The 21,873-nt window shown below is 37.4% G+C and overlaps 1 protein-coding gene across 1 annotated transcript in view; it reads left to right on the top strand.

Moving 5' to 3' along the window:
• Window positions 1-21,873, top strand: part of CCDC93 (coiled-coil domain containing 93) — a gene marked incomplete at both ends in the record, with an annotated part of 40,623 nt that overhangs the window by 18,239 nt on the left and 511 nt on the right. Inside the window, 11 exons of the mRNA XM_009702760.1 lie at window positions 1,369-1,408; window positions 2,871-2,963; window positions 3,428-3,478; window positions 4,537-4,623; window positions 9,277-9,393; window positions 15,137-15,199; window positions 15,398-15,471; window positions 16,025-16,106; window positions 17,406-17,477; window positions 18,622-18,693; window positions 18,957-19,065. Of these exons, the coding sequence (XP_009701062.1) occupies window positions 1,369-1,408; window positions 2,871-2,963; window positions 3,428-3,478; window positions 4,537-4,623; window positions 9,277-9,393; window positions 15,137-15,199; window positions 15,398-15,471; window positions 16,025-16,106; window positions 17,406-17,477; window positions 18,622-18,693; window positions 18,957-19,065 (860 nt within the window). The remainder of the gene's footprint in view (window positions 1-1,368; window positions 1,409-2,870; window positions 2,964-3,427; window positions 3,479-4,536; window positions 4,624-9,276; window positions 9,394-15,136; window positions 15,200-15,397; window positions 15,472-16,024; window positions 16,107-17,405; window positions 17,478-18,621; window positions 18,694-18,956; window positions 19,066-21,873) is intronic.

Genomic DNA, 21,873 nt, shown 5'->3' with positions numbered 1-21,873 from the left:
CAGATACAGCCAGTGATAGTGCCATATTCTAAATTGTTTTTTGATCTGTGGCCTCTAGTTTAGAGGTTATCACAAATGAGCTTTAATGTGGTAGGCCAGAGCCTGGCTTGAGAGCAGAGTGATGCCAGTGAGCATCTTTCCACACAGTTGCATAGTTTGTTTTCGATAAGGGCTTTCATTGCCACATCTTTGCATATTATCAATCAGTTTTCAGCAAAGTACAAAGTCGGTTCCTATAACAGATGTGCAATGTCAAGCCTGGGAGGCATCTGGGTTCTCTGTTGATATAACTGCTGATTAAGTTTTTGTTATTGCTGTTCTGGTGCAGTGCATTACTTGGATGCAATTATCTGTGTGAAAATAAAATTGTGCTCCGACAAAAAGCGAGAACAGATACATGATAATGACAATGCTACTTATGAATGCTTCTATACTAATACAATTTTATGCATATTCTGTGGAAGGGTAGTGCTCTGCCACATTCTTTGTACTGCTAAGCTTTAAAATGCAGAGAGAACTTAATGTTGGGGAACTCTTGAAAACTTGGAGTCATGCTGTAGTAAAATAGGACGGAATTTACCTGGTAAGTAAGAGTGTTGAATAAATGGAGAGCTGGTGAAAATTGATACTGCTGCTGAGGATCACTTTTAACTTTTAGCTATAAAAGGCTTATAAATAGTCCTACTTCTGCAGTAGTTAAGGAATTAAACAGTTGTAGTTGTAAGTTTAGTCAATTGGGAGCATCACTTATTTTCATATCTGTGTACATGCTGGGTTTAGTGCTTCATAATGATTGCTTACTCATATCTAAAATTTCTTTCTGCCTGTTTTTTCTTTAAGATAATATTTCCGAAATAACAACATAACTCAAATGTCAATTATTCCTCTCCCTCAAAAGAAGCAGATGTAAAAAAGTTTATTTGAGTATATATTTAAAACTCTGAATGCTGTACTTCAGAAAGAAATTGCAGATTCATCAAGCACACAAGCATGAATGTTTCTTTGGGAGAAGGGATTGCACTGACAGTTTCCTGAGGCCTTTCCAAAATTTGGTAGTATGTAGCTAATAGCTCAGGATTAACTTCTAAATGGAAAGAAAGCATTGCTTTTTCCTTTCATGAGCTTTACATAACAATATTTTATGAACAGTCTAGATTTGCAGATCATGATGGAAGGAGTAGATGGAGCTGAAATTATTTTGTAAATATGCTGCAGTACCTGCTTATTTAGTTTATTTGCAGCATTCCAAAACTAACCTGAACCTGGCTGTTGGTGCATTTCTTATGTTGAAAACTGATAGAAACTTAATGTATTTGTGAAAGTTGTAAACAATGATGTATTTCTTGCATGTTCGTGTTGTTCTTTTAGGAGGTACGGATTTAGCAGACAAGCAGGAAAAACAGAACAGGTAAAAAATGTACTAATTTTAAATACTCAAATTGTGGGAAGAATTGCATTGGTTTTGTTGAGGTATTGGTTACTGTAAGATCTTAAAGGAATACAGCAGAATAAACAGCTATACCTTCTATTATTACCATCTCTTAAAAGTGGCTAACTGGAACTAAAAATCTATATGCCATTAAAGATGCAATTGATTACTGTCTCCTTTTTTAAAGAGTTTCCTTCATCTGTACGCAAAGATCACATTTTGCAAACGTTTTTCGCCTAGAAGAAAGGAGGTTTGGGTGTTTTGTTTGTTTTGTTTTGTTTTTTAATGTGAGGTAATGACATAACCTGTCTGTTTACTGAGTATCTTTTAACTAAGTGTTCCATGATGCGATCATTAAAGAGTTTTTCCTTTTCTTCTTAAAGAACCATTCAGCCTGGTAGGAAATTTTCTGGGCATTTATTACATAACAGGTTATTTAATGTGATGGAGAAACATGATACCATGCTGTAAATAAATCATAGTGCCTCTTGAAAAGTAGCATCCTTGCTGTGCTTTTGATGATCATGGAATCATAAAATGTCCTTGTCAGAGTACTTGCAGTTTTATTATTTCAGTGCAGATACTAGTTTGGCTACAAGGTTTTGTTACAGACAGAGATAATGAAGAAATGCATTAAGCATGTCTGTCATGGACCCAGCAATACATTGAGTATGTTAAGGTTACCCTTCTTCATTATCTCAATATTCCGCATACAAATTTAGCATTTAAATTTTCTAAATGGAGATATTTCCCAATCTAGGCATACCGCTTTTTCCCTCAAAGTAACTGCCAGACTGAAGTCATGTTTACAGAGTTCATTTTATTTCTTCAAAAATATTACTGACTTTGGAATATTGTATATTAGACGATCATCATGTTTGTTGTGTGAATTGAGTCTCCAGTAAGGCAGAAGTGGAAGATTAAATAGTCAGGTTAGTGGTGCCACAGAGCGACCTAGAAATCGCGTGAGTCTGTCACCAGTTCTCATTAGCTTAGTGGTACGCATTCTTCTGACTGAACTAGGCAATTTTACAGTGTTTTATGTTGTATGTCTATTATGACAATATTAAGTTATAAAAAATGATCTATGTAAAAAAAAAAAAAAAATAAATCAGCTTTGTCCTACATAGCAGACATCATGTTCTGGGGTAGCTAGTTGTCTTGTGAGGTTGGTAGTTCTCAGAAGGCTGTGGAATAAGGGATCTTTACCCCAGATGTGTCCATAGCAAACCAGAGACGCTGTCTTGAACAGCTGGAATACTTGTGAAATCAGTGAGGGTTACATTTTGTTTGGCATGAACTGGAGTGTGAGGATGTTCCAGTCGCTGAAATGTATTCATAAAAACAGAAAAGCTATATTCCAATTTTCTCCTTGCTGTCTTTCTTAATACTTTAGAATACTGGAACTAGATATAATATTTTCTTAATTTTTCTTTAAAAGGCTGAAGATAAAAAAATTGCACTACCACCAGGGCTTGCAGCAGCAGGAAAAGCTGAGCCTTGTGATGAAGATGACCTTCAGGCTGCTGAAGAGGTGTGCTACATACATAGAAGGCGTGGATGTTACTAACTTGGGGGGAGGGCAGCAGTTATCGCTGCCCAGTCCTTCTCTGCAAGAAGGAAAATTTCCATGTTTAGCTGAAGTAAGAGTTTCTGCCCACAGGAGAATATGGAACCTGAAATTGATGCACAAAATTAAATGCTTGTTGATGTTTAATACCAAAAAATTCAACTTTTGTTTTGGAATCCCAGCATTTTTAAAAGGTCAGTTTTCGGTTGACAGTGGGAGCTGAATACTCTGAGTGAACCTGTACGGTAACTTTAGCCACTTCTTCTTTAATTTTCATAGACTTACTGTCCCATTATATGTATTGAAATGCACATATTACATGATACTAATTGTATACATGTGTCCCTGTCACTGGGTAGAAGTAAGTTAAATAATGCAAGATAATGAAAGATAGATCATTATGTGTAATTCCTCATATTTTGCCCTAGCTTCGCATTAAAACTCTGATGACTGGAATGGCTGCAATGGCAACAGAAGAGGTAAGCAGCATTTAAAACTGGTACAGCTTTGTTTAAATTATGGTTGATTATGGCAATTATTCCTAAAATCAGGTTAATGATGAGTCTGAAGTCTTGGAGCAACTTGGATTTTCATGACGGGAGTGCAAGAAAAGATGGTTGAATTAGGAAGACTTAATTTTTACGAGGCTGATGACTTAATCATTTGCCTTGAAATGATAAAAGCAATATAAATAAGTGCCTCTTTCAAATGATTTCTACAAGGAGAATTTCAGGGGGAAGTCATCACGGTGCAGCTACACAAGATACAGTATGATCTTACTTTATTCATCTTGTGAAGATATCCAGAGGAGTAATCATTTTACTGGAGAGTGTGAAGGAAAATTGAGCATTTCAATGTGTTTTTCAAAACACTGATAAATATTTATAAACAACACTGTTAGTCTAAGGCACTGCAAGTACTGGATATGCGTCTTGTTTTCTTAATTGATTGTAGTTTATGATATAACAGAACTTGTAGGCTGTTGTAATTTTGAAAATTCTTACATTTTGATTTCTGGGGGAGAGGATGGAAGAAATTAAGTTGTTAAACATTGGTTTTGTTTATGCTGAAGTCACAGAAGAAAAGGTAGTAATTAGCCTAGTTTCAAAATTGATTGACATGCTTTCTACTGAAATCCACTGTAGAATTCAGTTCCACTTGAAGATCGTTTTTGTATGTGCATCCAATTTGAAAGGTGCATTCTTTCACACATCTGCATTGTTATAGTTTGGCTCAAAATGTGATCTCATAGTGATTTTTACTACTGCACATGCAAAATTCAGTATACAGAATACAATTAGAAGTAAGTTTTTGAAAATCTGAATTCAAATTTGCTAAAAGGTTCCAAGTGAAAAATTTTCATCAGTGAAGTTTTTTTTTTGGAGTGGTATGTTTCTTGGTCTTGTTTTATTATTAGAGATTTTCACCCAGTGTAAAGGTTTTGTACATTTCTATTAAAATTAGAGCTTGGAGACATTGCCATGTAAAAAGCACAGACAGTTGCAAAACTCCAAACGTTTTCCTGACACAATTGCAGGGCAAATTGACAGCAAGCACGGTTGGCCAGATTGTTGGACTCCAGTCAGATGAGATCAAGCAAATAGTGTCAGAATACGCTGAAAAGGTAAGTGTGTTACCTGATTGTCTTTTACCAAGTTGTGTTTGATAGCTTGTTAATTTAGGCCTTAAGCTTCCAATTTAATTGCCATGATTCTCTTGAAACAACACTGCTTCATGTATGCTGTGGATAGCAGCACAGTCAGGATTCAGGAAAGTATTTAATGAGATTTAAACATGCACAAGCTTTTGGTGTGATCGTACATACTCCTGAATTGCATTCATGAGTACTTTGGGTTTAAGCACTTGCTTAAAAATTTTCATGAATAATGAAGGGCCTGAATTGATATCTGTTCAAACTAGAGGGCTGAACTCTTAATGCATTTTAAAATGTTCAGTGTGAAGCACAGAAATACAGTTCTGTGGCCCTACTGAGGGAAAAATCTAGGCCTCCTCCACTCATTTTTCAGACACTGGGAACTTACATGCACTGGGCTCCAATTCTCAGTTATGCTCTGGATCTCTAGTTTTGAATCTAATATCATCAAAACCAAACCTTTGTTGCTTTTAGAAGTCAAGGCAATTAAATGTGCATATTGGCATTAATTATATGCATATTTATTGTGTTCAACTGTGGTTGTTTTTACAGTAATGTGAAAAGAAAATCTGGCTTTTGAAGCAATTAATACATACAATACATCACTGCCAGATATGAGTTATAGGTCCCTCTTATTTGTCCAATAGTCTTCTCATATTTCTTCCTTTTGGTTGACACATATGAGGTATAGAGCTTTCCCATTTGGGAGATAAACCCTATAACTCAACAGAGTCTATAGAAAATTCTTGGCCTGCCTTTATTATAAAGGATTGGAAGAACAGAAGCCCCAGGGTCATATTTCAATGTTACATTTCTTCTGTTCTGAGAGAAGGCAGCAGGACCTTGACTATTATAGTAGAACAATGATTAATACTCTGGAAAGTAAGAACTGATTCAAGTCAAACCAAAAATATATTGCTTTTCAAATCTATTGGATGTGACCAAAAAAAATTCTGTGTGTGTGTGCATGCAGCAGGAGAAGAGAATTAAGGATGTTATCAAACAGTTTATTGAAGCATCAGCAATGTTTGGATATAGTTCTAATAGTTTTAACCCCTTGTAACTATACATAGTCTGAAGAACACAGCAATGCTTATTTGTCTGCCAGAGTCTTAATAGAATCCACAGGCCCAGTGAAGGTAGCTGGCAAACAAAATTCTAGATCTGATGCTGCCATGTGCCAGGACCCTTCTTACAAGATGGCATTTTTTCAGAAGATCAATGCATATAGTTTTATGCATTTGCCCCTCCTTTCTGCTGCTGTGTTAACTTGCTGGGTAAACTGGAAGGAAGATTCTAGTTTCATTCTTCACTTTCTAAAAATCCTGGCAGAAAATTATTATCATGGCTTTTATCTATCCATTCATCACCAGCTTTCTACGGCCCACTAATCAAAGTAGCTTTGTTTTTACTGTGTTAGAAGGATTCTTCCTCTGAGAATTTACAAGTATAGTCATATATAACAAGTGGTTTTGTTAGGAGTAGAATAGGAGGAAAAGCTTGTTCCCTGGTAAAGCCAGAGAATGACTAAAACTAGAGAAGTGCCATCTCACAACTACTTCCTTCAAAAATCCCTGAAGGACAATCCTCTTCAACAGTTTTAGATGCTGTTTGCAAGTTGCTTATATTTTGAGTAGTTGACTGAGAATATTTTTGGACTTCTAGAATCCTATGTCAGAGATTACTAGACACCCTACAGGGTCAGTTGAAGTAGCGTACAATAAGCATTTCAACCATTTAGTGTGGTTAGGAGTTGTCATTCAGGGAAGGCACTAAATTGGATATTTTTGTATTTTTAGGTTTAAGGAAACCCTCAAAGATAAAGTGAGATGCAGTGATTTTTATCTTTGAGTTCCTCAGCCTCGAGAAAGTCTCGAGGAAAATGACAGCAAATTACATTGAAATGACTGAACTTGACTGAAAACAGATTTGAACTGTTACGGGGCTAGAGACTAGCTCTTTTTTTCCCAGTGGGCTTCAGAGAGTGGACTTCAAATTGAGGCAACTATGATGGAGTTAGTCACAGATCTAAACCTCTGAAGTCTTTGCTAGTAGGAGATTAGGAGATGGTTGAACATGAAGAGATAAACAAAATTATTTACTGCTACAAAGTTTGTATTTTTGTACAGACTAATTTATTTATTTAGAATGTGAAGTTCTGTAGAGTAATGATTGAATTCTGTTTCTTTAATTATTGGAAAGTTTGTAGCACTAATGTGTGTAAGTATATCTCATTATGAAGAATAACATTAGTTGCACATATTTCCTTCCAACTTAAAACCTTTACTTGTGAAAAGTGGGAGGTAGGCTCTTAAAGTCTAGAATTAGTCATTTATTTTGGCTTGCAGTTTTTGAGCTGCCATAAATTAGTGATCTTCATGAATAATTAATACAGCATTTTAACTTAACAAATTCTGTCATAGAAAATCAGGCTACTAACACTTCTTGTTTAACTTGTTTATTCAAATTGGCTAAATCTTTTTAGGGCAATTGAGCAGTTGCAGGGAACTGGGAAGAATGCAGAAGTAAGTCTACACCTGTCAGTGGTGGGAATAATGTGTGTTAACAGAAGAGTTGGAGAATGTATACACCTATCCCTTGTTGTCATGTGTAATCAAAGTTCTTATTTTGAGATAGAGTAGCAAATTGATAATCTTAAACAGTTAGAGACACTACTGCTCAGGTACAGTGTTCTTAAATTATGTTCAAAAGGCAACTGCTGTTTCAGTCTAGTAAGAGACCAAGTAACAATAGCGTCAAAAGCAAAGTAGCTTCTATAATTTGTACTTTCTTCCTTCTATGCTGAAAGATGCATTTTTAACCACAAATTGGAACCAATTCCTCATTAACTTTAAAGCTATAGTGTTGCTGTGGAGCAGATCCTTAGCCCACTTTGACTACAGGAGGCTTAACCCTAGCTTTTTCATTTGCAGACCACAAGGATCTTTCTGCAGAAACCTCTGTATTATAGTGATGGTTATTTTCCATTTTCAAAACCCAAGCTTTAACAGTCCACTTCTTGAGACGTGACCTTTTCTTGATGCCAAAGCTGTACTGTTTGGTTTTTTACTGTTTTTGCAAGATCAGTCTCAGACTGATTTAGCTCATGTTTCTCTCTTGCATTTTCAGTTTTCTTGATTTGCATGTTATGCATACTAGATAGGCTAATCGTATAGTGAGAAGGATGGGGTCTCAGAATGACATGATGAGGGAATGTGATTTGGCTGAATAATGAGAGGAATAAGTAAATCTGAGTGTGTATGTGTTGAATAGTTCAATGCTAAAGGTGTTCCTTAGAAGCATTTTTCCTTTCCTAACAAATGGAAAGGAAGTATGTGAATTATTGGGTTAAGATGTCAGAATTGGTCTTTTCTTGCTGTGGATGTAAAAGTATAACAAATCATTAAGCTGCTCTTCAGTATGAATTAACAGAAAATGGAGAAGAGGAAGACAGGTTTTGCCTTTTCATTTAAAATTGAGCTGTTAATGAAGACCTGCTTACTCAACTGCCTAGAGTGGATACCAGGAGCAAATGTGAATGAGGAGTATTTCATACTTCTTGTAACATTTTTGCTGATTATACATTGTAGTCGTTGTCAACATTTGGTAATTATTCAAAAAGCACTTAGTATTGAAGTCTTTGACAGACTCTGCAAATTAGCACCTGAAATACTTGAAAATTAACTATTTTTCTAACAAAATACTGGGAAATGGATTAACTGGAAAAAGAAGTCTGAGTGCATGAAGCAAATTACTAAAAAGATGCAAGTATTAAAGTGAAGACTTTCAAAAGGTACAAATAATGTTTAGGTAAATAATCACTTAGACATCTAGCTATCACTGATTTTTAACCATTCTTTTATCTACTGCAAATATACAGTTTCTATTATTAAATGCTATTCCTGGTAAAGAATGTTTCTGGCAGCTTTCCTTTCACAATTCAGAGAGAACAGGAGACTGGATCCAGATTGCTGTCTTCATTATGTATTTATGAGACACTTTCTTGGCAATACATGCTGGATTAAGTAGTTTTCAAAGACTGGTGTCAACAGAACACGCACACGCAGGAAAAAAACGCTTAGAGTGGTAAATGTATCTACCACACTGAGTATGTCATTGTCATTCAGCATAAACATTCATCCAAGCCAGTATTTCAGGATCTAAACACACAATTGTTCAAGGCTTTTGAAAATTCTGGATCTACTTACTGGGGTATGGAGCATGTCCGATTCAACAAGTTCAGTAAATACTGCTGCTTAAGGTGGTTTTTAGCATGTTTGTATATCGTCCGTTTAAGAATTCTGCCAGGTTTAACTGTAATGCTGATGCAAAAAAATATTTATTTCTTATAGTATACTGTAGTATTTTCCAGCTGTCCCAGGGCATCTGATTTTGTTTTTAGTTTACTTTACCTGTTACCTTTGGGATATAATTCAGATGTTCAGCCGCTTCCTTATTTTGATGTGCGATAAATCGATAAGTCATTCTTTTTGTTGGATGGTGGAACACAGTTCTTGATAAGGAATGTCACAGGTGCGTCCCACTTTGGCATTTCCTGAGCTACTGAAGAAGCAAAAAGTAATGGCGTGAGGTCCAACAGGCTGTTGTTATTCTTTATTTTAGCAATCTGAGCTTTCTGCTGAGGAACGACCAGAAAGGCTTGGAGCTGCCCAACAACATAGAAGGAAGGTGGCATCTCTGAATAAGCAGATTTTGCAGAAAACCAAACTCCTGGAAGAGGTAAGTATTGTGTGTGTAGTAATGAAAAAAACGTTGATAAATATGGTTGATCATGAAGTTTTTGCCATCCAGAAAGTATTTGCAAGCTATCTTCTGTACCAGCAATTTGTCATGCTGAACATTCATTTCAGCATCTCTGAATGTCTTGCTTGCACATTTATTACTAAGACAATGTGGCTGGTTTTATATTAAAAAAATTGTATAGCCCTGTCTGTGAGGAAGGGGCTAACTAATCAAAACATGCTTTTCATGGTTTTTTTGCATACCTCTCTTCAAAGAAAAACAAGAGTAGCTCCATTTGACTCGTTAGCTATAGTGTTAAATGGGCTGTGTTCACAGTTTCAAGAAACAATTTAGGAAGTTACTTTAAAATATGCTACAAATTACTTTTTATCACTTCCTGTCCTTTATATGAGCCAGCTTGTCTCGCTGACTAAGGTGGCTTTTTTTGCTTATTGGTTGGTTGTTTGGGGGTGTTTTTGCACAGTCACTGCTTGGTTCGCATCTTCATATTTGGTTTAGCGGGGCAAAGGCGCTTGAATTTGTGACTGATGTTCTGTTCATATCGATAAGTAAGAGCAAGAACCACCATTCCTGTATTTCAGCCTACTTATGCTATTGCCACTTAAACCCAGAAAAGTATAAGTGGAATTCTATAAGCATGTGGAGGAGAAGGTGGTTATCAGGAGTAGTCAACGTGGATTCACCAAGGGCAAATCATGTTTGACCAATCTGATAGTCTTCTATGATGGCATGACTGGCTGGGTAGATGAGGGGAGAGCAGTGGATGTTGTCCCTTGAATGCAGTAAGGCTTTTGACACTGTCTCTCATCACATCCTCATAGGAAAACCCAGGAAGTGTGGGTTGGATGAGTAGACAGTGAGGTGGATTGAGAACTGGCTGAATGGCAGAGCTCAGAGGGTTGCGATCAGCAACGTGGAGTCTGGTTGGAGGCCTGTAGCTAGTGGTGTTCTCCAGAGGTCAGTTCTGGGTCTAGTCCTGTTTAACCAGTTCATCAGTGACCTGGAAGAAGGGACGGAGTGCACCCTCAGCAAGTTTGCCGATGATATGAAACTGGGAGGAGTGGCTGACACACCAGAAGGCTGTGCTGCCATTCAGCGAGACCTGGACAGGCTGGAGAGTTGGGTGAAGAGGAACCTGATGAAGTTCAACAAGGGCAAGTATAGGGTCCTGCACCTCGGGAGGAATAACCCCATGCATCAGTACAGGCTCGGGGTTGACCTGCTGGAGAGCAGCTCAGCGGAGAAGGACCTGGGAGTCCTGGGGGACAACAAGTTGCCCATGAGCCAGCAATGTGCCCTTGACCATGACCCAGCAATGTGCCCTCATGGCCAAGAAGGCCAAAGGTATCTTGGGGTGCATGAGGAAGAGTGTGGCCAGCAGGTCGAGGGAGGTTATCAGGTTATCCTCCTCCTCCACTCTGCCCTGGTGAGGCCACATCTGGAGTGCTGTGTCCAGTTCTGGGCTCCCCAGTTCAAGAAAGACAAGGAACTACTGGAAAGAGTCCAGCGGAGGGCAAGAAAGACGATGAGGGGACTGGAGCATCCCTCTTATGAGGAAGGGCTGCGAGAGCTGGGTCTGTTCAGCCTGGAGAAGAAAAAACTGAGAGGGGATCTCATCCATGCTTGTAAATACCTTAAAGTTGGGTGTCAAGAGGATGGGACCAGACTCTTTTCAGTGGTGCCCAGCGACAGGTTAAGGGGCAATGGGACCAAACTGAAACTCAGGAAGTTCTGTCTGAACATGAGGAAAAACTTCATTACTTTGAGGGTGACAGAGCACTGGAACAGGCTGCCCAGAGCGGTGGTGGACTCTCCTTCTCTGGAGACATGCAAAACCCACCTAGACGTGATCCTGTGCAACCTGCTGTAGGTGACCCTGCTTTGGCAGGGGGGTTGGACTAGGGGATCTCCAGAGGGCCCTTCCAACCCCAACCATTCTGTGATTCTACTGTAAGCTATCCATTAATGAAATGCTGCTTTTAATTATGCATACTGCTGTAATCAGCACCATGCCATTTTTAGCTTACAGAATCTGATGAAAACATATTGCATTGGAGTCAGTAATTGGAAGAGCTTGCTGAAAAACAAGTAGTACTTGAGAAAAAAATGTTGCTGATTACTTCCGTGGTTGATAACTCTGTCAAGTACAGCACTGCTCCAGCAGCCTTCATCTGTTTTTTGTTTTGGTTTGCTCTGCTCTTGTCAGTAACATCTTAATGCCTTACATCTTAACTGTCTTTACCTATTAAATGTTGAGGGTGCAGGGGCTCCGAAAGACAGGTGTCTGTATGGCACATTTTATGAGACAGTGATATGTTCATTCTTACAAACAACAGAGGTAAAAGAATGGTAGCTTCTGAAAGCCTTACCTACTATGGTATAACTATGGTAGCATTAGATTTTAAACCTTCCTGCTCAGCCACTTACTAGACCTGACTTTTTTTTAATTTATTTTTAAAATAAGAATAAAATAGTCTCTAATAGTGCCATAAAGTCTGTTATTTAAAGGATATTTATCCTTTCAAAATTTAAATCTCCTTTCAGTAAAGCATATGCTGTGAACTGTTTTTTGACATCTCCGACTAACAGTCAAGTAATAATAATTTTAAATAAAGCTATAGAAATAAAAGTTTTGGATGAAAAATTGGAAAGACTAGTTGTCTATCCTGTTCTTTGTTTCTCTCTTCTTTCTTCTTCTTTCCAATTTTAATAAAAAGCTTTATGAAGAACCTGTGCAGATTCTTCTTAATTTATTTTGCACAAAAAAAGGCTTTCAAAGGGGAGAGTATGACAGTGTTTTAAGTGGTAAATATTAGAATGCATTTCCTTTGGAACGTGCCAAACTAGTTTTGTTGTTCTTAAGCTGACGCATTTCTGTTTGTGTTGCCCTCTGGCGTGCCCCATGTATTAAAAATAGCATTTTTTTCATAGTCAATAACGCTGCAATTATTACTTGCACTGTATGTTGAATGGAAACCATGGCTGTCACAATTCCTCTCCATTCTAGAGTGAAATATTAGAAAGTATTATGATATACTATAATTAGGATATTTTGATATACTGAAATTAAATATACTTTTTTTTTTTTACTTGAGTCTGTATTCTTTTTAACGCTTTGGTAATATGAATTTTCCATGTCTGTTTATGTCAAACATAACTTTGGTGCCCTGTCAAGATGATGACTATTAATAAAAAGTATCGACAATACCTAGCATTTAAATACAGACTGAAGTGTCAGGCTTTCAAAATCATAACATGGGTTTACAGACAGTTAAATCCTGCGTGAATTCCCATGTTGGTTTGAGTTTTTTTTCCTGAAGTAAACACACAAATTACACAATGAGATCTTTCGACTTTCAGAAGTGGCAGAAAAGAGGAGGATGTTCCATGTCATTGCTGTACATTTCTGTCACACTTTAACTCTTCTTTTAAACCACAAAGGCTATAGAACAAATACATATGCAGGGAGATACAGATGTGCTCTGTGTATATTGTAGAATGGAGACAGATGCAGGCTCTTGCAGCATCTGCTCTGAGCTGGCAGGTTGCAAACCTGTTCCAGGTAAGAAGCTTTGTTGTCACCACTGGCAACAGTTTAGCACTGCGCTAGTATAAAAGGGGGCAGTTTTGCTCAAGTTTAAGGATGTTCTAGTGCGGTTCTACAGATTTTGAATGGATTTTGGTTAAGTCCACCATCTCGCATTCATTTGCAGTTTTTCTGCAGGCAGTATGTAGATATACAGGAGGGATGCTCAGTTTGAATAAATCTATGTACTAGAACACTGTACCACAGCCCCAGCATTGTGACAGCAGTTTGCGTTCTTGGAGACAGTTAGCTCAAGTTTAATTTTGGGGAGGACAACCTAGGTACAACTATGTAGTGAGAGTGGCATTAGGAAACTGCAACAGCTGGCTCAGGTTTCAAAAAATGAAAATGTGCAGTAGCACAGTTCTCTAGCCATGCTGTTTCCTTGATCTTTCTTGCCTGGTTGAGCAGTAAGAGAGGCTGGTAAATGATCTTAGCAGTTGTGGGTGGCTTTTGCAGCTATTCCGTGTAGTGCCGTTATAATCTGGAACGCAGAAAGGATCCGCCAATGTCTGTGTGCAGTCTCAACAACTGAAATGTTCAAAGGCATTTTTTCTGTAGCAGATGGCTCTTATATTCTAGACAACTGTAGCATAGTGTGGCTACTGAATTAGTAATACAGAATATGCATGTAGCTAGATATATGTTGAGGGATGACATTTTTGTGCCTGGTGCAAGTAATTTCCTTTACTAGTTACCCCAGCATATGAATGAATGTATGTGCTTGCTTTCCATGTACTGCTGAGAAGCAAGCAGTCTGGAGTGAGGAGGAAACATGTTTATAAACCACACAAAATCGGTAGGGTCCGTACTTCATTACAGATCTGCTTTTAACTGCCAAATAGACTTCATAATCCACAGGAAAGCTTAAGTATTTTCTAAATGTGTTATCATGCTTTTTGCCATTTTAACAGTTGAGAGCCCTTTAATTGTGTTGCTTATTTCCAGTACGTAACAGTCTCAGTGCTGTGTTTTTATATGGAGTAAAAAATACGGACAGCCAAATACAATCCTTTTATCACTTTAGTAAAGTAAAAATTTCCTGGCTGATTTTTTTTCACCATTTTCTGAAGACAGTTTTTTGAAATCAGTGACAGTCAAGGACCCCTCTTTTAAAAAATGTTTGTGAAGTTCTGTCTTCCATACCGCAGTAAGTTTTGGCAAGAGTTCTCATAACAAGTAGTGCTTTAAGCTTTATGTCAATTTTCATGAGGTGTGGACTGCAGCCTTAAATTATTTTTTTTTTCCAACTAGTTAGAATACAGTCTCTTGGTGAATTATTGGTGAAAATATGAAAAACAATGAAAAAGCTTTCTTTTTATAAATTTGGCTGTGGAAAGGGGTGAGTGGAGTGTTGAGTCCACAGCTCTGTGTTGTGAAGAGCAAACTAAACCAGTATGAAAAGAAGTGGAACAGAAAGCTAAATGTGCATTTCTTTGTTTGCAACGCAAAACAAAGTGTTTGCTCCACTTTTGTAACCCATGTCCTATTTTTGTTGTTACTATTTGCAATATTATCTTAAATCATAAGGACTTTAAAGAAGGATGTTCTTCTAAAATTAGCCTCTGTAAATTATTTGACAGGTGAAATATCCAGTGGCGTTTTGCTAAATGCCTTCTTGCTAGACTTTCCATAGTTACACAAAAGAAAATCATAAACCAGCTTGCGTATTTGGTATGGACATGTCTATGGTATGGTGCCATGGTGCTTTTATGCAAGTCTTGACTCACTCAGACTTATTTGGAAAAGTACGAAATGGGACTCTCTTCCTAGCCTGGTGTGAAACTAGGCCAGTATAACCAGGCTAAGTAACTTCGAGCAATTTAACAGAGATTCTCTCCAATAAGTTACCATTCTGTTGGCATCCATTTTGTAAAGGCTGCTGTTATTCTGGGACCTGATACATCTAGAAGGTCAGGTAGAAAATGTTTGCTGTTATGAATTCAATATTCAATCAGAATTCTTGCAATCAAATGTTCTTAGAGTAGATGACAAGACAAGACAATGTTTGTGGTGCTTGGCTTGTTGTTTAATAGACAACCATTATTAACAGCTCAAATATTGCTATTCTCCATTGCAGGTGTAATTAACCTGAATATAGAATCAAACTCTTTTCTTTCTCTTTCATAATAGTTGCAAGCTAAATGTACTGATCTGCAGGCAAAATGTACCGAAGCAAAAAAGACATTAACCGAGGTAATCTTTCTTTGTTTTTCTGTGTACCGATTCTAGCTGAATCATTTTTGAGAAGCTCTGTGTATAGAGGGATGTATTAAATGGTGAAGGTGTTTGACAACTTAAGTCGCTGATCCCATGATGTGGGAAAGCTAAGTACCGTGAATCATTTTAATGTGTGGAAGTGTATTTCAATTTATCATTAATTGCAACCCTTAGGTTAAGAGTTATAGTGAAAAGCTGGACAAAGAATTGGCAGCGTTAGAAACAATAGAATCCCAAGCAGATTCTAGGTAAGTTTCTTCCTTTGTGACCTTTGAAATTCTGAAAGATGATGGTTTTAAAATGAATAATTCAATGTTTCTTGCTTTGTCAACCTAAACAAATAACTAAAATTTAAAAATTAAATAATTCTCCAGCTTGCTTTCCAAAGACAGGAAACTATTACCATAGTATTCAGTCAGAATGAAAAGTGTCAATCTGTAGTTGAAAATAATTGTAGGTGTTTAAAGCAGAAGAACCCTAGACGTATTTGACAAGTAGATGAGGCCTTCCTGCTTTATTTTGTTCATTTGAAGTCTTCATCTCACATAAATTAAATAGTAGTCTCTCTCAAAACTTCCACAATAATGAGGTCAGAACATAGCAAAACCATCAAATACTCAGTGTAATACTACATTTTTATTCTGACTCTGGTATATCAGTGGTGGTATTTGGGTTTTTAATTTACACAGATTTTATTGGAAATTTATTTAGAACTAAGCCTGTTCTCGTGTCTTTTAGTTCTCCATCTGTTTAAAGTAGAAACTAAAAATCTAATGTGGTTTACTGGATTTTCAAATTTAGCATATTACAGAGTCTGCGAGCGCTAGTGGCCATGAATGAAAACCTAAAAAGCCAGGAGCAAGAGTTCAAAGCACATTGTAGGGTAAGTTTTAGTCTCTTATTCAAGGATTCATTTAAAACTTGGTAAATAAGCATTATACTTCTTTCTAATTTGTTGTGTGTGTCTCTGTCCGGCATCTGTGTGTCCTGTTCTGTGCCTCCTCCATCTACTGGTATTTCCAGGTTTATATTGAATGTTGCCACCAGCTTGATTTGTAGCAGAATTATGGACAGTTGCCTGGTTCTGCAGTGTATCATATCTACAACAAGGCTGATGACCAAGAAGGTTGGAACTGGTTTAGCCCTGAGGCAGGGAGGTGTAAGGAAGGCTGCCAAGGCATCTGAATTAGCTTGTCCTTCAATGTTCTGTTGTGCCTGGGACTCTACTACAAGGCAGTTCCTAGACATATAATGCCAGATCAGCTGTATACTGGTCACAGCTGTGGTTCTTCACATTCCCATTACTGTTCTGCTAAGAGGAACTGGGAGTGGGTTGACAGGGAGCGCTAAAAATGTAAGTTTGAGGTTGGGCTGTACTAGATACCCACCTGTGCTATTCACAACCTGAAATGGATTGTCTCTTCTTGAATGATGCAGCCAGCAGTGACCTGAGGAGAGTTACAGTGCCAAAGAGGAGGCCTCTAGCTTTGGAGCAACCCACCAAAAGAGACAAGACTGAGATGAAGCTATTTGCAGTTTTCAGAGCCTATTTCAGTTTTACTGCTTAATTGCTATGTTTTGCTGTCCTGTTTACTGCTGTGTTTATGGACTGCCTGAAAATATGATTGGAGAGAATTGTTGTCACTTGCTTCTGTTTGAACAATGGTGGATGGGATTTAATAGAATGAAAAGAAGTAAAAAGAAATAGTGCCCTGAGGCATAGACTGAGCATAGGAACCTCATTTTCACATATATACTCCTTTGGAGTGCTCTAAAGGGTTGTAATGGAAACTACCTTGCAAGTAACTTTAGGTTCATTCATTTTTATAAATGCTGTATGTTGCAGTCCTGTGTCATGCCGTTGCTATTGTAATATTCCTTTGCTTCCTTAGTTTCATTTTCCATGTCGCTCATTAGTTGTCTTAGCTGGTTCTAGTATATTTGCAAGTAAGAAATAAATCTGTTCCTGTGTTTGATAAAAGCAGACAGTTTTATGTAATGAGTAATAATGGATGCCTTGCCCATAAGCAGGGAATGCTGTTTAATCTTACAAATTTAAATATAAAGTGTGTGGTCAGCTCCAAAATTTTGTTAGAGGTGTATGTTGTCAAGCTTCCTGCTCTCCCCTGTTAAGAGGATAGGTCTCAGTTAAAAGCAACATAATTTTTTTTTTGGTTTAAAGGAAGAAATGGAGAGACTTCAACAAAATATTGAGAATTTGAAAGCTGAGGCTGTGGAAAATGGGGAGGAACAGGTAACAGCAAATGTATAAGTTTCTATTTTCAATTTGTATTTTAAAATGTTTTAGGTCCTTCTGACTTTTGGGACATTCTCATAAGCATTAAAGTATCTGTTGCAATCTCTGAAAAATTCTGCTCTCCCCCACTGGTAAAGCCACAGTTCAGGCTAATAATCATAGAAATATGATTATTATTACAGCTACTGAAAATAGCTGTAGTGTTCTTCATTATTCTTGCAGAATCCATGGGGCTAACTCATAGATGCTTTTGTGCCTTTTACTTCTTTCTTTGTAGTACCAGAGAAGAATCTCTGGATGTTGTGTTAAGAGCAGTGCATACCTCTGACAAAACCAGGTCTTCCTGAGAAAGCATATTTGTTTTGGTTGTTTTTTTTCCTAAAAGTGGATTTATTTGAAGGATGAAAGCACGAGTTTTCAGTGGCTGCCGTGAGCAGCTGTCAGAAGTTGGGCTTTAACACGAGTGCATCCAGACTGATGGCAATGAATAATGAATGAACAGAAAAGGAAAAGCTTGAATGACTTGTGTTTTCAGTGGGTAAACATTTGATACATTTATGCCTCTGAAATGAGGTACATTACAGGTTCCATGATGTTGCTGTCCTTCTGAACACAGCATGAAAAAATTAAAATGTAAACCAAAATCTTAAATTATAAAAATTATCTTAAAGTCCACAATCCAGGAAATCTGGAACACATATCAGAGGGTTTGTGTTCTGTCCTGGGCCATGTTTTTCCTTAACCCCACCACTGAATCAGCGTATAAACATTCAGACAAGGAGTACAGACAATCTTATGATACATGTCTTCATTGAAAGTGTGGCTGTTGTAAAGCAGTGGAAAAACTATTGACAAATATTAAAAACCAAAATATCAAAGACTTAAAAGCTAGCAAAATGCACTTGTTTACTGTAAAAGATGTCAGGTTTTTTATCCAGATTATGAGTCATTATTAAAAAAAAAACCAAACCAAACAAAAAAAACCCACAAAAAAAAACCCCAGCAAATGGTGGTGTTATCGTGGGAGCCATCAAATGGAAGATAGACAAATACAGAAAAGAAAGCCAATCTGCACATTTTTTGCATTGCAGCTGTCATATGCTACTGTAATACACAATTGTTTTGGGTTCTCAAATTCTAGGAGCCGAATAGGATTATAGAACAGCAGTACAAAACTGAGAAAGATAAACTTCAAAAGATACGGCTGTTATTGGTGAGTAACTCTTTGTAAATTTACTTGTACAAAATTATTGACATTTTTCTTACCTTGTAACTCCTAATGCTTCTTTTTGTTGTTCTAATTTTAAAAAGTTTTTCTGTCACAAATCAATTACAAAAAAATTGAGCCTCAGCCAACACTGCTTCGTTTTAAAAATTAATTATTTAGTAACAAAATATTGCTGGGGGGGGCTTCATCCATTTTAAGAAGAGAACAAGAAGAGGCTTTGTTTTCTCCCCTCCTAACTTTCTATTCAGGCACGAAGAAACAGAGAAATAGCCATTTTACAACGCAAGATTGATGAAGTACCCAGCCGAGCTGAGCTAACACAGTATCAGAAGAGATTTATTGAACTTTACAGTCAGGGTATGTATATCAAATGCTGAAGGCTAAAGCCCTGAAAGGAGGGCAATTGCATTTTAAGCATATGGCATGTAACACCACCACTTGCTAATTTTGTGGTATTTTAAGGGTCTTTTAGTATTCATGTTATACACCCTATTTTCAAGGTTTTATAAGCTGGCTATAAGAATTTTCCTGAGGGTGAAACTTGGTGCACAAGACTGCAAGTAAATTTTATCTGCAACAGGTTCAGTCATTTAGGTTAATGACCAGTCTGTTTACAAAGTCCTTAATTCTCTATTTACAAATGAGGTTGCTGTAAAATTGAGTCATGTTTAATTGCTCTTAACATCAGATTGCTTTCATTGTCTTCATTGACGTGAGATACCTGGTTCTGAACCAAACTATGTCAAGAACTACGAATTAAAGGCAATTTCTTGAAGGGATTGTTTTCTTTCATTTTTGATTTATATATATCCTGCAGTATCTTTGTAGGATCAGAGTACAAATTGTCTTTTAACTTTTTTTTTATGATAAGAAGTTATAAAATGGAGAAGTGTGCTCAGTTGACTTTTTGGATAAGTATGTATTTGCTGTGCATGGATGGTATGGAACATACAAACTGAATAAAATTTTAAAGTTGTTCCATTAAACTGATAACAGACCAGTATACTTACTGGTGTATATTTAATTTAGCTTGTGTATTAGCATAAGCTAAAATAAGTTTCTACCAAGAAGAACTAGCTAATGTTTTAAGATATTCTGCATTTATTAAATATGCATGCAAACCAAGCTCTTGAAGCTTGAGCAGTTCTAAAATTGTTACCTAACTTTGATTCAAATCCCTTGCCCTGATGAGGCACCTCTAGTGACATAGTCGTGTGCTATCTTCCATATGTGTTGTCTAACTCAATGCATGGAATAGATGTACTTCTTTAGTGAGTACAAATCCAGTACTTCCTTCCCACTGCTTTGCTTCTTACGTGCCATGCAGTTTATTTAAGCAAGCCCAGCTATAAAGACAACTTTGTCTTGCATTGAATTTTCTACAGATTTTCTCTGCCCTGTCTAAGTGAATTCAGACGAATAATCTATGGTCAGAGCATCTACCTGCTCAGAAGATGGGGGCTTCTTTTATATAGAAAGTGCAGAAAGATTAAGAAAGAGTCTTGTGCAGCTTTGGGTGTAGATTTAAGATGCTTTGAATTTTATGGGACTTTGTTTTTTATAGTGCAAAATATGTGTAGAAACTTAGGATAACACACTGCTCAGTTGTGGCTGGGAACTTGCATTGTACAGGCTAAGCTTTTGGAAAAATTAGCTGAAAATCTCTCACAAGTCCTTCTGTGAATTGTGGTATTTTTTAGAGACTTTTCATTTAGGTAGATTTAGGTGAGCTTCAGAGTTGCCAAAACGTGTTTTTTTGAACTTTGATCCAAGGTGTGTTGGACAAGACAGTCTTCAGCGATGCCTTCCAACCTCAGTGATTCTGTACTAGAATGCTTATAAGTTTCAATATTCTGGGCTTTATTTTTGACCTAACAGAACCTCTTCCCTTGAAAACATTAAGCTGTGCTTTCAAGAGAATCAGTGAGCCATTTGGCTCCTCCTTCCTCTTCTTTGTCTGTCTTGCCTTGCATGGGCTCTGGTGTGTGTGCCCTTAAGACTCCATCAGCTGGTACAACTTTCTAGCCTACTGGAAATCCTGAGAAGTTTTCTTCTGAGTTGGTATGTGGAATCCACTCATAAAAGATCTGTGACTACCAGAGCTGCAAGAAAGGGAAGAGCTGCACAAAGGAAATGGTTTAGGAAGGGCCTTTTCCATTTGGCAGCAGTGCTGCAAAAACCAAACTAATTAAGAGAGCACACCTGAAGTAAGCCTGTTGGCAATCCTTGTGTTTGTGCAGTTTTTGAAGAAGCAGCCTGATTTCGGCATTTGGAAAATCTTTGTGGAACATGCTGAACAACCCTCACTAATTTGTCAGCCTATCCCAGGCTTTCCTGAATTCCTCAGTGCTTTCAGACTCCCGGTACTCAGTATGTTTCTCGAGGCTGCAGCATGTGCAGAACATGTGTCACAATCATATTGTGGCAATGAGAAAGCTCTTCGGTCCCAAACGTCTCGCTGCTGCCGAAGTAGCCACTGCTGGATTTCTGTCACTAAAACATTCAGCTTCGAGCTGTGGATTGCATCAGCTGGAGAACAGAATTGTACAAATCAAAAGTTGCAATTTCTTTAAAAATTTGGATGTTCAATGATGTTGTGATGTGGGAGGGAGGTCATGCTGTCTGTAAATGGTTCCATTCAAAAGCTTAGTCCAGCATATCAGGTCAGTAAAGGTTTTATTTACTGTAATAAGGATGATTTCACTCAGGTTTACCTTTTTTAACCCATACGTTTTTTCCAGGTTCAGGATTCTAGACAGCGTTTAATATATTAACCATAATAATTTTTCCCAACTGTCCTTATCTGTTGAACTCTCCCTAGGAATCACAAATATCTTCAGTTACCTTAGGCATTGAAGAGCTAAAGAATAGTTGAGCACTTAGCAGATTTGAGTATCAGTCACCATCTTGTAGGCCCAAGGGAATGCACGTCTGAGCCTTACCTCCCCCACCGAGCTATGACCAACGTCTGCTATGATCACCTAAACTAGAAAGTATTATTTGAAAAGAAAGTATTATTTAATTCTATCAACATGGATAAATTGTAAGATGAGAAAAAAAAGCTTTAAAACAGTAAAAGCTTTCTTGGGCATCTTGCACATGTGTAGCTTGAAATATATAGTATAATGCACTTTGTTTCCACACAGTATTATCAGATTATCTGTT

This window comes from Cariama cristata, unplaced genomic scaffold (assembly GCF_000690535.1).
Source record: "Cariama cristata isolate BGI_N322 unplaced genomic scaffold, ASM69053v1 scaffold42966, whole genome shotgun sequence".
In the NCBI taxonomy this organism is placed as follows: Eukaryota; Metazoa; Chordata; class Aves; order Cariamiformes; family Cariamidae; genus Cariama; species Cariama cristata.
Note: the sequence above shows the minus strand (reverse complement) of the source record. Positions and strands in the feature narration are given on the sequence as shown.